The following is a 15,307-nucleotide window of genomic DNA, read 5'->3' as shown; positions in this document are numbered from 1 at the left end:
GGATCATCTACTAAAAGAAAGGACCCAGTGGTGGGGTAGAGGACTTTAAGGAAAGTGTTTATGATGGTGGATAATTCAGATAAGAGAACAGTAACTAGAGTTGATGAGGAATATATGAAAGCCTGGCTGAGAAGTGCCAAGAGTCTAACCAAAGTCAGACACCATAAATAAGTAATGGCGACTTTTCACATGATTATGATATCCTTCAGTTGGACCAAAGTAGGAGATTCTTTTTATTTATTTTTTATTTTTTTTTTAACATTTACTTATTTTTGAGAGACAGAGAGAGACGGAGCATGAATGGGGAAGGGGCAGAAAGAGGGAGACACAGAATCCAAAGCTGGCGCAGGGCTTGAACTCATGAACCATGAGATCATGACCTGAGTTGAGGTTGGATGCTTAACCGATTGAGCCACCCAGGCACCCCCCAAAGTATGAGATTCTTTTTTTTTTAACATTTATTTATTATTGAGAGACAGAGAGAGACAGAGCATGAGCATGGGAGGTGCAGACAGGAGGAGATACAGAATCCGAAGCAGGCTCCAGGCTCTGAGCTGTCAGCACAGAACCCGACACAGGTCTCGAACTCACACACCGCGAGATCATGACCTGAACCGAAGTCGGACACTTAACCGACTGAGCCACCCAGGTGCCCCCCAAAGTATGAGATTCTTAAAGCTGATGTGCCAAAAGAATGAAAGCCTAAAGACAATGGTGGTGTTGTGAAGAGAGTGGTTAGGTGGTCTAGTGTGGCTAAAAGAGGAAGTGAAGTTATCATGGAAAGCATGAACTTGGAGGAAAGCAAGAGAGAAGGGAATGAAAGTCTCTATCAAAACTGTAACAGGTGGTAGGAGGAAGGAAGTAAAAGAAGTGCAAGAATATAGGTTCCGACCAAAAGTAGGTATGCTACAATTGAAGATTTTAGAGGCAAAGCATTTCCAGGTGATGACAAAGCTCAGGATGTGTCCTTGATAGTTAAGTAGTATAGGATTTAGGGGACCATCATTGAGGCTAAGGAGCTCAAGAAATTGAGAGGCCAGGTTGTGGAATGAACTGTCTATATAAAGACTAGAATTGCCTATTATGATGCCAGGAATTTGGGTGCAGAGGAAGACTGTGAGTAATGGGACAAGCTCCTTAAATGACCAAGAAGTCAGTAAGTGACAATAAAAAGAAAGCCAAGTACCATAATTCTCACAAAAGGAGAGGTTTGAGTATGGCCAGAAAGCAGCAAATAGGATCTCGGAGAATGTAAGCCCTATGGCAAATGAGTTATGGGGGAAAAAAAAGAGCAGCTTTCTCTCAGAAGGGAGGGAGGGAGGGAGGGAGGGAGGAAGGAAGGAAGGAAGGAAGGAAGGAAGGAAGGAAGGAAGGAAGGAAGGAAGGAAGGAAGGAAATGAAAGAAGGGAGGGGAGATGGAAGGAAGGAAAGAAGGAGGGAGGGGGTGGGGAGGGCATGGGAAGGGAAGGAAAAGGAAAAGGAAAAGCAAAAGGAAAATCTATCCAGAACAAAGTTCAGTTAGGAAAGAAGGTAAGAGTCTATAAAGAGACTGAAGATTTAGAGAAATTCATATTTAATGAAATATGAGCCTGAGAGGACACTGTGGGAAGGGTGAAAAGAAAGCTAGCAATGGAAAGAAAAATCAAAGTGGTAAAACACAGAATAGATTTGAGAGGATAGAAAACTTTGTGGGCTTACATTTTGAAGAATGGGAATGATACAGATGACAGGGGTAGTTAGACTGATAACCTAGCAGAAGGCCCATGTCTGTCAAAATGTGATCAAGTTAGGGGCGCCTGGATGGCTCAGTTGATTAAGCATCCGGCTTCAGCTCAGGTCATGATCTTGGAGGGGGTTTAGTGCATTCAAGCCCTGTGCATCAGTCTCTGTGCTGACAGCTCAGAGCCTGGAGCCTGCTTCAGATTCTGTGTCTCCTTCTCTCTCTGGCCCTCTCCTGCTCACGCTCTGTCTCTCTATCTCTCTCTCAAAAATAAATAAACATTAAAAAAAACTTTTTTTAATAAAAAAAACACGTGATGGAGTTAGCAGACTAGGAAATTGCTCTGTTGTATCTGAAGAATCATTCCTTGGCTGCTTACGGGGGGGGGGGGGGGGGGGCGAGCATTTTAGAAGCTCCAAGGTGCAAGGCTTTCCAGAAGAGTCTGAAGCAGCTAGGGGAGAGCAACCCTTGTACACATTTCCTCCCAGACACTTGTGCAGAAGACTGGCTCCCTCCCCAGGTATTATCCTCCCAATGGAAGTACTGCAGTATGGTTCCAGAGGACTAAAAGCAAGTTTTCTTTTCCTGAAATTGGAAATGATTAGGAGGTGCAAATTGCCCACTTAAACAGCATCTTTTTTTCCCCAGCTTTGTTGAGATATAATAGATATATATAAACTAAACTGTGTACGTTTAATGTATGCAATGTGATGATTTGATACACGTATTTCAGAATATTTGCCATAATATGGTTAGCTAACGCATTTGTCACCTCACATAATTACCATTTTGTTGTTTTTGTTGCTAAACTGCATCTTCAAGCCAGAGGCAAGAGCCATCATGAAGGAAAGTTTCATACAGCCATCCTAGGAGCAGATTGGGAAACAGCTACTGGGGGGCAGGGATAAGTGGTGATTTCCACCCTCCTAAAAGTCCATTACCAAACAAACTTGTTAGCTTTGTGTCTTACCGATTCTGTGAGAGTCTGATGTTCCCCTGTCTCGCTCATTGTAGCACTTTACATTGAAGCCCTAAGAATAAAAATAACTATGTGCCAGTTTTCCTGCAAGCCTAAAAACAGGAGAGCTTGGAAGACTGCATCTAATTTCCTAGCCACCAAAAAAACTTTATGGGTGGTAGAGGCTGCCAAGAAGAGAGGGAGGCAAGCCCACCAAATCCCTGAGGCATGACAGAGAGCCACTTTGGGTTAAGAAAGAAGCCCCTGGGGGCGCCTGGGTGGCGCAGTCGGTTAAGTGGCCGACTTCAGCCAGGTCACGATCTCGCGTCTGTGAGTTCGAGCCCCGCGTCGGGCTCTGTGCTGACAGCTCGGAGCCTGGAGCCTGTTTCCAATTCTGTGTCTCCCTCTCTCTCTGCCCCTCCCCCGTTCATGCTCTGTGTCTCTCTGTCCCAAAAATAAATTAAAAATATTGAAAAAAAAATTTAAAAAAAAGAAAGAAGCCCCTGGAGAAAAGCCCTGTATGATTCCATGATAGGTAATTAAGAAGACTTTGCAACACCAGGATTTTAACATTTACACAAAATTATATTTCAACGGCATTGTTTGCCTTACTGATAAATTCTCTCACTCTACCTGTACATCCATGAATGTTTGCATCTACAGACTGCTGGCCTAAATTTGATTGCCATTGTTTTAGCCAAAAAGCTCTAAGATGATGTCTTAGCTGGCATTCTTGTCAGGATTACTTCATTGTTTAATCAACAAACGGGATTTTTTTAAAAAAAATTTTTTTTACATTTATTTATTTTTGAGAGACAGAGCACAAGTGGGGAGGAGCAGAGAGAGAAGGAGACAGAATCTGAAGCAGGCTCCAGGCGCTGAGCTGTCAGCACAGAGCCTGACGTGGGGCTCAAACTTACAAACCGTGAGATCATGACCTGAGCTGAAGTCGGACACTCAACCGGCTGAGCCACCCAGGCGCCCCAGGATTTTTTTTTCTTTTTCTTTTCTTTTTTTTTTTTTTTTTTAGAACATGAGATCACCATTCTTCAAATTTTCAACTTTTACCACCTTTTAATTTTTAAAGGTGAGAAGGTCGATACTAGTAACCTGGAAATTTTACTGGAAAATATGGGGATAACACTCACAGAAGATGAAGGCCTGAAACTACAGAACAAGCTTCCAGTTGATGGTGAGCATTAAAAATACCACAGTGGGGAAAAATCTCAGTGGCCTTCAGAGAAGTTGAATATGTGGACTTTTTTTTTAATTTTTTTTTTACGTTTATTTATTTTTGAGACAGAGAGAGACAGAGCATGAACGGAGGAGGGTCAGAGAGAGAGAGAGGGAGACACAGAATCTGAAACAGGCTCCAGGCTGTCAGCACAGAGACCAACGCGGGGCTCGAACTCACGAACCGTGAGATCATGACCTGCGCCAAAGTCGGATGCTTTAACCGACTGAGCCACCCAGGCGCCCTGAATATGTGGACTTTTTTTAAACTAATACTGCCTAGTTAAGGAATGTTTCATCCCCCTACCCCCATCACCAAAATGATTTCGCCAAATTGAGAGCTGTTTCCACTCCTAAGTTTTATCCTTGGAAGTGAAATATACATTTCTAGGGGCCCCTGGGTGGCTCAGTCGGTTGGGTGTCCCACTCTTGATTTCGGCTCAGGTCATGATCTCACAGTTCATGGGTTCAAGCCCTGCATCGGGCTGTGTCCTGACAGCTCAGAGCCTGGAGCCTTCTTCAGATTCTGGGTCTCCTTCTTTCTCTGCCCCTCCCCCACTCACGCTCTGTCTCTCTCTTCTCTCAAAAATAAATGCACATTAAAAAAATGTTTTTAATCATTTAAATTTCTAGAATAAAATATTAGAAGTCTCCATTTCTGAACCTATGCATGTTTCATTATATATTTAAATATCAACGCTCCTGCCTGAAACTTATTTTTTCCCCACAGCCAAAGGAAGGGTGTACATGAACAGATTGATGAAAGAGTTACAGTCTCTCAAAGGTGAGTAAGAAGCATATTGAAAAGGCAGGTAAAACTGGTCATCAGGTTTTGCTCTTATTTTCTTTTTTTTTTAATTTTTAATCTTATTCGTTATTTTTTAAAATTTACATCCAAATTAGTTAGCATATAGTGCAACAATGATTTCAGGAGTAGATTCCTTAGTGCCCCTTACCCATTTAGCCCATCCCCCCTCCCACAGCCCCTCCAGTAACCCTCAGTTTGTTCTCCATATTTATGAGCCTCTTATGTTTTTCCCCCTCCCTGTTTTTATATTATTTTTGTTTCCCTTTCCTTATGTTCATCTGTTTTGTCTCTTAAAGTCCTCATATGAGTGAAGTCATATGATTTTTGTCTTTCTCTGAATGACTACTTTCACTTAGCATAATACCCTCCAGTTCCATCCACATAGTTGAAAATGGCAAGATTTCATTCCTTTTGATTGCTAATACTCCATTGTATATATGTACCACATCTTCTTTATCCATTCATCCATCGATGGACATTTGGGCTCTCTCCATACTTTGGCTATTGTTGATAGTGCTGCTATAAACATTGGGGTGCATGTGTTCCTTAAAAATAGCATACCTGTATCCCTTGGGTAAATATCTAGTAGTGCAATTGCTGGGTGGTAGGGTAGTTCTATTTTCAGTTTTTTGAGGAACCTCCATACTGTTTTCCAGAGTGACTGCACCAGCTTGCATTCCCACCAACAATGCAAAAGAGATCCTCTTTCTCCACATCGTCTCCAACAACTGTTGTTGCCTGAGTTGTTAATGTTAGCCATTCTGACAGGTGTAAAGGTGGTATCTCATGGTGGTTTTGATTTGTATTTCCCTGATGATGAGTGAAGTTGAGCATTTTTTCATGTGTTGGTTGGCCATTTGGATGTCTTCTTTGGAGAAATGTCTATTCGTGTCTTTTGCCCACTTATTCACTGGTTTATTTGGTTTTTGGGTGTTGAGTTTGATAAGTTCTTTATAGATTTTGGATACTAACCCTCTATCTGATATGTCGTTTGCAAATATCTTCTCCCATTCTGTGCAGAAGCCTTTTATTTTGATGAGGTCCTAGGGGTTCATTTTTGGCTTTGCTCTTATTTTCAAAAACTCTTCCTATTTTTCAATTTTCAGATTATTATCCCAGATGTCCCAATGGTTCGTTAAGTCAGTGTTTATTCTTCATATGCTTTAGGTTCATTACAGTAACCCAAAGGCAGCGGTTCCCAAATAAAGTTGTATATTAAAATTACCAGGGGGAGGGTGGAATATGTAGCATTCAAGTCACTAGGCCCCTTTCTAGTCATATTGATCTTGAATTTCCAGGGATAGTATCTAGAAGCATATATTCTTAAAAAGTGTCTCAGAGAATTATGATAGAGTAAATCCATGGATTGGCTGTCTGTCTGGCTCAATGGATGGCTAGCTGAATGGACAGATGGGTGGATGGGTGGGTGGGTGGATGGATGGATTTGTAATTGTCCATTAATTTAGCAAGTTTCACATTCTTCTGTTCAAACACATGTATAAAGGTTGATTTTAGTCTGTGCTATGACTTACCAAATACCCTTAATTGTTCACTTTCTTCTCTTAAATGTTTTCCTAAAAGTAACAACAGAATTCCATAGATCAGGGTTTAGGAATTCCTCACTTAGATAACAACAAACCACATTTAGTTGGATAGTTTAATTGTTCTTTGCTCTTCATTGTCTATGTAGTATTGATGCCTAGGCATGATCTATAATAACCCACTCTTTACATCATTACAAATATTTTTCATATCCCATCCCTTTCTTTCCTAAGGGATGAAGGTGTCTCTAAATAAGGTGGACACTTTCCTGAAAAACATGGGAATTGATCTCAAGAAGAAAAAAATCCAGGAACTGAAGGACCTCCTACCAACTGATGGTGACAATTTTAGGTGTCAATATACTCTTTAGCCAAACTTTGGACTTGAGGCTAGTATCAGGCCTGGACTACCTACCTGAAGATATGATGTATCTGAGAATAAAAAGAAAGAGTGAGGCCTTTCACATAGCTACTAAACTAAGCTAAATGGCTCTCACTTGGGAAGTATCACCAAGAATGGTGCCCAGTATACATGGCAAGTGTCACTCTTCACAGGGAACGCCAGGGTTCAATGGAGAATACTCAAGATTTTAATCTTTGAGTCCCTACCACTAACCGGCATTAAACAGCAATGAGCAACATGGTCCTGAAATGTGTAAGGCACTATCATCAGCACTTCATATATATCGTCTTATTTTATCTTGCAAACAACTTTATAATGCAGGTTCTAATTTTACTCCCATTTTACATATAAGGAAACTAAGGCACAGAGAACTCAAGTAGCTTGTGTAAAGTCATAGAGCTAGTAAGTGGTGGGCTGGCAGTCTGGCTCCAGAAACTATTAACCACTCTGCTATACTGCCATGAACTACTAGAACTAAGAAATTTAAGAGGATACATAGTAGTGGTCAACAGAATTAATTAAACTTGGCATATATCAGACTGTTCTCATGCTGGTAGAACTGAGAAACATTCATGAGGAAATTTTGACACCTGCCCCTTTGAGGAAGGAGTGAAGATACAAGATCCAAGTCAATGAACGTGGGCTTTTCTAAACCAGTAGTACCTTTCACTCTTTTATTCCATAAACTTTAACTGAATGCCTATAATATGTCAGACACTGTTTTAGAGCCTCGGAAACTTTGCCTTAGTAAGAGGTAAGCGGTTTTCCCAAAAATGGCTTTTTCTGGTTTTTAATCCCTTTCATAGCTCTCTTAACCTGCCAGTTCAATAAATACAGATATTTGTCTTTGCCTTGTTTTTCTACTGTCCTGAAACATGAGAAAAGATACCAGCACAGTGATTTAAAATGAGGCTAGTTCTAATCTAATTCTTGTGGACTACTTTGTACATCTGTGGAACCATCTGAAATAGGGAAAACTGTTTCAGGGGCCTGATAGGCCTCAGTGAAGCTGATTAAGAGACACACAAAGCAAAAGACCTTATAGGATCTGTCCTTTATAGGAACAGATTTTTCTCCAATAAAAGTTTTTCCTTATCCTGTGTAAAAGTCATAATATAATGGTATTCATCATCATCATCATCATAGATGCTCTAAAACTATAAAAGGATACCAATAAAAGATCATTATAACTGAAAAGACATAAAAAAAACAAGCCAGGAAAAATTCCATATCTAAGAACTTGAAATATAAACTGGTTTTAAAGCTACTTCATTCTCTACAATATGTTTGCGGTCTACTGGAACTTAATTATTTAGGAAGCATTTAAATGGTGTTTAGTATCAATCTTTAGTATCAATTTAGTATCAATCTTTTGCAAACTCTTAAACTAATGCTAAGGTAATAGTAGGAATACAAAGTGATTCTTGGTATCTCACTCTTGGAGGAATTGACAATCTTAGAATTATTACTACACTTAAAACAAGAGTGTGAACATGTTTGAGGAGTGACGGATTGGCACCCTTGACCAAGTCATAAGTGGAAAATGAGTATGTCCACAGACGGCTCTCAGGTTCCAAACTGAATCTTGCCAATGAGAGTAATTGCATCTTTTAACTACTATCTTAACATCCCAACCCAGTGCTTCTCAAACTTGCAATATTACAAACTACTAAAAATGTATCCATTGACCTCCAGTAGCTTCAGAATTGAGAAATAGCCTAAAGAAACTAAGCACGTAGTCTATGAATAAGTCTTTCAGTTGAGAATGGGTGCTGTACAAGAGTTTTGTCATCATACCTGGGAATGTAACTGAACATATCAACATGATGATTATCATGTTGGCAACCTGAGAGCAGCTAGACATGCGTACAGCACTCTATCCTTTACAGGGATCACTTGATGCTAAGGTGATCAGAAGCCCAAAGGGAAAGTCAGCACTGACAAAATGGAAACATCATTTTTAAATTTTTTTTAACGTTTATTTATTTTTCAGACAGAGAGAGACACAGCATGAACGGGGGAGGGGCAGAGAGAGAGGGAAACACAGAATCGGAAGCAGGCTCCAGGCTCTGAGCCATCAGCCCAGAGCCCGACGCGGGGCTCGAACCCGCGGACCGCGAGATCGTGACCTGAGCCGAAGTCGGACGCTTAACGGACTGAGCCACCCAGGCGCCCCGAAACATCATTTTTAAACAAAATTTTTAAACTCAAAAAATTTCAGACCCGTGCCTGCAAAAGAGTAACCTAGTAAATAATAGATTGTCTTGAAGGAAAGGAGAGTGCGTTAAACTTTGCTCATGCATTGTGCTGTATGTAATTTGATAATGTAAAATGCAGGAGCTATATTAATTTAAGTTAATGACATAAAAAAATAATAAACTTCTAGGGAAAGTGTCTCAAAGTGGCTGAATTTAGGGTTTCTATTTCACAATTTAAAATTTTTATATCATTTTTCTAAAAATCTTTTTCATGCTTTTTTATCTTAAAGGTAATGGGAAGATTGATGTAAATGTACTGATGGATGAAGTTAAAAATATTACAGGTGAGTGAGATGTTACAATGAGGATTATATTATGTGATCTTAAAGTTTTATATGGAACTATTTTTCTTACTTAAAATTTAGGTAACATACAGTGCAATATTGGTTTCAGGAGTAGAATTCAGTGATTCACCACTTACACACAACACCCAATGCTCATCACAACAAGTGCCCTCCTTAATACCTATCGCCCATCTAGCCCTCTCCCACCCACCTCCCTACACCAACCCTCAGTTTGTTCCCTTTCCTTAAGAATCTCTTGTGATTTGTTTCCCTCTCTTCTCCAACTCCCTCCCATGTGCTCATCTGTTTTGTCTTTTAAATGCCACATATGAGTGAAATATCTACTATTTGTCTGTCTCTTGACAAATCTTGAAGATTGACTTATTTCGCTTCCCATTATACATTCTAGCCCTATCCGTGTCATTGCAAATGGCAAGATTTCATTCTTTTTGATGGCTGAGTAATATTACATTACACACACACACACACACACACATGCACACACACGCACTCACACACACACACACACCACATCTTTATCCATTTATCCATTCATCAGTTTATGGACATTTGAGCTGTCTCCATAGTTTGGCTATTGTTGTTAATGCTGTTATACACATCGGGGTGCAGGTACCCCTTCAAATCTGTATTTTTGTATCCTTTGGGTAAATATCTAATAGTTAAAATGCTGGGTTGTATGGTAGTTCTATTTTTAGTTTTTGAGGTGCCTCCATACTGTTCTCCAGAGTGGCTGCACCAGTTTGCATTCCCACCAACAGTGCAAGAGGGTTCTCCTGTCTCCGCATCCCCACCAGCACCAGTTGTTTCTTGGGTTGCTAATCTTAGCCATTCAGACATGTGTGAGGTGGTATCTCATCATGGTTTTGATTTGTATTTCCCTGATGATGAGTGATGTTGAGCATCTTTTCATGTGTCTGTTAGCCATCTGGATGTCTTCTTTGCAAAAGTGTCTATTCATGTCTTCTGCCCATTTCTTAACTGGATTGTTTGTTTTTTGGGTGTTGAGTTTGATAAGTTCTTTATAGATTTTGGATACCAACTCTTTATAAGATATGTCATTTGCAAATATCTTCTCCCATTCTATAGGCTGCCGTTTAGTTTTTTTGTTTCCTTTGCTGTACAGAAGCTTTTTATCTTGATGAAGTCCCAGTAGTTCAGGTTTGCTTTTGTTTCCCTATACGGAACTATATTTTTAACACAATAGTGTTTCCTCCCTCCACTTATTCATTTAACAACTATTTACTCAGCATTTAAATGTGGGCATTGTTCTAGACACTTAGGATATAAGAGCAAACAGAACAAAGATTATTGCTTCTCTGGAGCTTACACACTAGCAGGGGAAACAAGCAATAAACAATAAACATAATAAATAAGTCATTATGTAGTATGTTAGAAAGTGATACATGCTATAGAAAAAATGAAAAGTATACTAAAGGACATTGGAAGGGGAAGGTGTATTTGGGGAAAGGGGCACTTATGGCTTTAAACAGAAAATCAGGCCTCCGAGAAGGTGACATTTGAGCAAATACTTGAAGGAGGTAAGGGTTTTGTCCATGTGGGGACTTGTAGGAAAAGAATTATAGGCAAAGGGAATAGGGACTAAGACCTAAAGGCAGGAGCATACCTGGACTACTCAAAGAAAGCAAGAAGTCCAATGTATCTGAAGCTGAATAAGGAAGGAAAATAGTAATAGGAGATGAGGAGAAAGAGGTGATGGGTGCAAGATTAGTCGGGACCATGAAAGCCCTTCCAGGACTTGGGCTTTCTTTTTTTGGTTTGTTTGTTTGTTTGTTTGTTTGTTTGTTTGTTTGTTTTAGAGAAATGGAAAGCCATTGCAGGTTTTAGAGTAGAGGCATGATATGATCTGACCTATGTTTTCATCAGATCTTCCTGGATTCTATGGGGAGAACAGACTCGGGGAGGTAGAGAATAGGGAATTAAAACCCTAAAAGGGCTTTTGAAGTAATTGATGTTAGAAATGATGGTGATTCATACCAGGGTAGAAAGCAATGAAGATGATTAAAAAGTAGCTGGATTCTGGATATATTTTAAAAGGAGCTACTGTGTTGATGGATTTTAGCCAGACTGATTGTGGTGATCATCTCATAACTTATACCAACATCAAACCATTATGTTGTATACCTGAAACTAAAGTAATGTTATATGCCAATTTTATTTCAATTAAAAAAAATAATAAAAGAAGTCAACAGGGTTTCCTGACAGCAACTAGATAAAGGAAGAAGTCAGGAATGATTCTAAGATTTTTGTCTTGAACAACTGAAAGGATAGACTTTACATCATCAGAGTCTGGAGAAAGTTGCCTGAAATACAGGTTTAGATGGAAGAAACTTAGGAGTTCAGTTTGGGATATTTTAAGATACCTAATAGACTCCCAAATAGAGATAACAGGTACAAAGCTACCAGTAAGTCACAAATTCAAGAAAGATATCTTGGCTAAAAATATAAAATTGAAAGCCATAGGCATATAGATGATATTTAAAGCCATTAAATTGAATGAATTCACCCAATGAGTGAGTGAGTATAGATAGAGAATGAAAGAGAACTAAGGAGTGATCTTGTCAGACTTCAGCATTAAGGAGTGTTAAAGCAGGGGCGTCTGGGTGGCTCAGTTGGTTAAGTGTTCAATTCTTGGTTTCAGCTCAGGTCATGATCTCATGGTTTGTGAGTTCAAGCCCCACATCAGGCTCCATGCTGGCAGTACGAAGCCTGCTTTGGATTCTCTCTCTCTCTCTCTCTCTCTCTCTCTCTCTCTCTCTCTCTGCCCCTTCCCTGCTCACATTTTCTCTCTCTCTCTCTCTCTCTCTCTCTCTCTCTCTCTCAAAATATAAATACATTAATTTTTTTAAGTAGTGTTAAAGCAAAAAAGACCAAGAAAAAGTGACCAGTGAAGTAGGTAGAAAACCAAGAGAATATGGTGTCCTAAAAGTCAAATAAGTAGATTAGGTTGGGTGCCCCCAGACACAAACCCTGAGACAAATATCATACAGGCAGATGGTTTACTTGGGAGGTGAGTCCAAGAAACACAGATAGGGGAGTAGAGAAGTGAATGAAGGCAGCAAATAAAGTATGTGTTTATCAGGCAAGTTACCAAGAAGATAACTGGAACTTAATCCCATTGGGGAATATCTGGGAAATGGTATAGAACACAGCCTCAGGGGGAGTGGGAGAGCTAGGTTTTTATATCAACTCCTATCAGTCATTGGTTGGTAACTGCTCAAGGAGAGGGAGGCAATATTATTCCACTTGTATTTCCAGCCAGTTGAGCATAGGCAGAGTGAACTCTGCAACCAAAGAAATCCCTCAGATAAAGAGATGCCAACAACCGAAACTTGGGCTAGCATACATTAAAATGGTAAGGGTTGAAGAGACGTGATCAGTGCATCTACAGCAGCTTGTAGAAGTATCAGCCAGGAGGGCAGATCAACAGTGAAATAGGTCAGTAGTTCAAGTAAGATAAGACCTGAGAACTGACCATTGCGTATAGCTGCAATAGTGATCTCAAATCATCAACTACCATTAATGATACAAAGAAGAAAATTATCAGGTAGTGAGGGTGGAAAGAAGGCCGACTGAAGTGAGTTTAAGAGAAAATGGGAAGATAGCATTTAGAAGCATTGTGAATATCTGAGAAATATTGCTGCCAGGGGAAGCAAAGAGGTGGAACAACGAGGCAAGTAAATTGGTGAAAGTGACATCAAGAGAAGGCTTTGTTGTTGTTTTTTTTTTAATTAAAGACATAAAAGAAGATACGATCAAATGGAAGAAGAGGAAGTGGGAGTTTGAAAAGAAGAGATATGAAGTAGTCATCTAGAAAAGGAGGAAAGTTAATACACTAGCAAAGTGTAGTGTGGTTGCCCAACCGAATTAAGGACTCACCTGAGGTTCACGATCATCCATTTAAAGTGAGAACAGTCAGCACAGTTGACTCCAGCTCTAGTTCAGCTACCTGCCTGCGGGCACAGCGTAAGCACAAACTTGTATTTAAACAGGACTGAGCTTTTGCCAAGTGAGTATATTGCAAGCAAGGGCAGAGCAATTTAAATCTGATCTTTTGCAAAACTTAAATACACTTACTTTCTTTGTTCACCATTGCTTTTTACTTCTCTTTTTTGGGTTCAGTTTCATTCTTCCTGAAGTACATACTTCTTAGTAATTTCAACAAGGGTTATTCTCTGAAAATGTCTTTGTTTTACACTCAGCCTTGACTCATGCTTTGACTATGTCTAGAGTTACAGATTATCATTCTACCTTAGAACTCTGAAGTCTGACGTGCGTATCTCTGACGAGTGTAATGAAACTGGTTCCACAAGGTTGAAAAATTGAAAACTGTATTCATTTATTACCACAGGAAGGAACTTCATTGGGCAGTCTTTCAGTCTCTCTGTTTCTCTACCACTCCCCCCATCCACTCATTGGCAGAGTTCAATATGGAACCAGCTAGCAAAACAGAAACATGGTCTACCAAGTCCCAGCCTCAGCATCACAAAGCAGAGATTAGAAGGGTAGAGTTGGGACTGAGAGATAATAACTAAACAGCTGAAATAGTCTACCCCTCTGGCTACTCAGCTATGGACTCTTCTACATATGTTTGAACTTAACTTCCATATGACAACAAAACAACTCTTTGTTTCCAACAAATAAGATGCAACTGTCCTTCCTACAAATGAAGGTGTTCTCATTCTCTTACCAGAATTAGGAGAAGCAAAGTTCCAGGAGTCTATCTCTGGGAGACAGTCATACTATCTCTGGGCTATGTTAATTCTCAAATTTCGTTACAGTCCCATCTGAATATTCTGTAACCTAAAGACTATCTTGTAAAGTTAACCTATAATAAAAAGTCATATTTAAATTTAAAAGGGAAAAAAAGGAGAAAGAAGAAAATACATATGAATATTAGACAGAAAGATGATAGATTCATTTATCCACTGTTCTGTGACCTCTTTTTTTGCTGTTAAAAATCAACTATAAGTTTTCATTGTTTATTTATAGTTAATCTCTTTTTCTCTTATCACTCTTTTTTTTTCAATATATGAAGTTTATTGTCAAATTGGTTTCCATACAACACCCAGTGCTCATCCCAAAAGGTGCCCTCCTCAATACCCATCACCCACCCTCCCCTCCCTCCCACCCCCCATCAACCCTCAGTTTGTTCTCAGTTTTTAACAGTCTCTTATGCTTTGGCTCTCTCCCACTCTTTTTTTTTTCCTTCCCCTCCCCCATGGGTTTCTGTTAAGTTTCTCAGGATCCACATAAGACTGAAACCATATGATATCTGTCTTTCTCTGTATGGCTTATTTCACTTAGCATCACACTCTCCAGTTCCATCCACGTTGCTACAAAGGGCCATATTTCATTCTTTCTCATTGCCACGTAGTACTCCATTGTGTATATAAACCACAATTCCTTTATCCATTCATCAGTTGATGGACATTTAGGCTCTTTCCATAATCTGGCTATTGTTGAGAGTGCTGCTATAAACATTGGGGTACAAGTACCCCTATGCATCAGTACTCCTGTATCCCTTGGGTAAATTCCTAGCAGTGCTATTGCTGGGTCATAGGGTAGGTCTATTTTTAATTTTCTGAGGAACCTCCACACTGTTTTCGAGAGTGGCTGCACCAATTTGCATTCCCACCAACAGTGCAAGAGGGTTCCTGTTTCTCCACATCCTCGCCAGCATCTATAGTCTCCTGATTTGTTCATTTTGGCCACTCTGACTGGTGTGAGGTGATATCTGAGTGTGGTTTTGATTTGTATTTCCCTGATGAGGAGCGACGTTGAACATCTTTTCATGTGCCTGTTGGCCATCCGGATGTCTTCTTTAGAGAAGTGTCTATTCATGTTTTCTGCCCATTTCTTCACTGGGTTATTTGTTTTTCAGGTGTGGAGTTTGGTGAGCTCTTTATAGATTTTGGATACTAGCCCTTTGTCCGATATGTCATTTGCAAGTATCTTTTCCCATTCCGTTGGCTGCCTTTTAGTTTTGTTGATTGTTTTCTTTGCTGTGCAGAAGCTTTTATCTTCATGAGGTCCCAATAGTTCATTTTTGCTTTTAATTCC

The 15,307-nt window shown here is 39.8% G+C and overlaps 1 protein-coding gene across 1 annotated transcript in view; it reads left to right on the top strand.

Annotated features, from left to right (window-relative positions):
- Positions 1 to 15,307, top strand: part of LOC131496946 (uncharacterized) — a 120,766-nt gene that overhangs the window by 71,982 nt on the left and 33,477 nt on the right. Inside the window, exons 23-26 of the mRNA XM_058702823.1 lie at positions 3,766 to 3,870; positions 4,642 to 4,695; positions 6,495 to 6,599; positions 9,152 to 9,205. Coding sequence (XP_058558806.1) covers positions 3,766 to 3,870; positions 4,642 to 4,695; positions 6,495 to 6,599; positions 9,152 to 9,205 — 318 coding nt within the window. The remainder of the gene's footprint in view (positions 1 to 3,765; positions 3,871 to 4,641; positions 4,696 to 6,494; positions 6,600 to 9,151; positions 9,206 to 15,307) is intronic.

This window comes from Neofelis nebulosa, chromosome 16 (assembly GCF_028018385.1).
Source record: "Neofelis nebulosa isolate mNeoNeb1 chromosome 16, mNeoNeb1.pri, whole genome shotgun sequence".
In the NCBI taxonomy this organism is placed as follows: Eukaryota; Metazoa; Chordata; class Mammalia; order Carnivora; family Felidae; genus Neofelis; species Neofelis nebulosa.
Note: the sequence above shows the minus strand (reverse complement) of the source record. Positions and strands in the feature narration are given on the sequence as shown.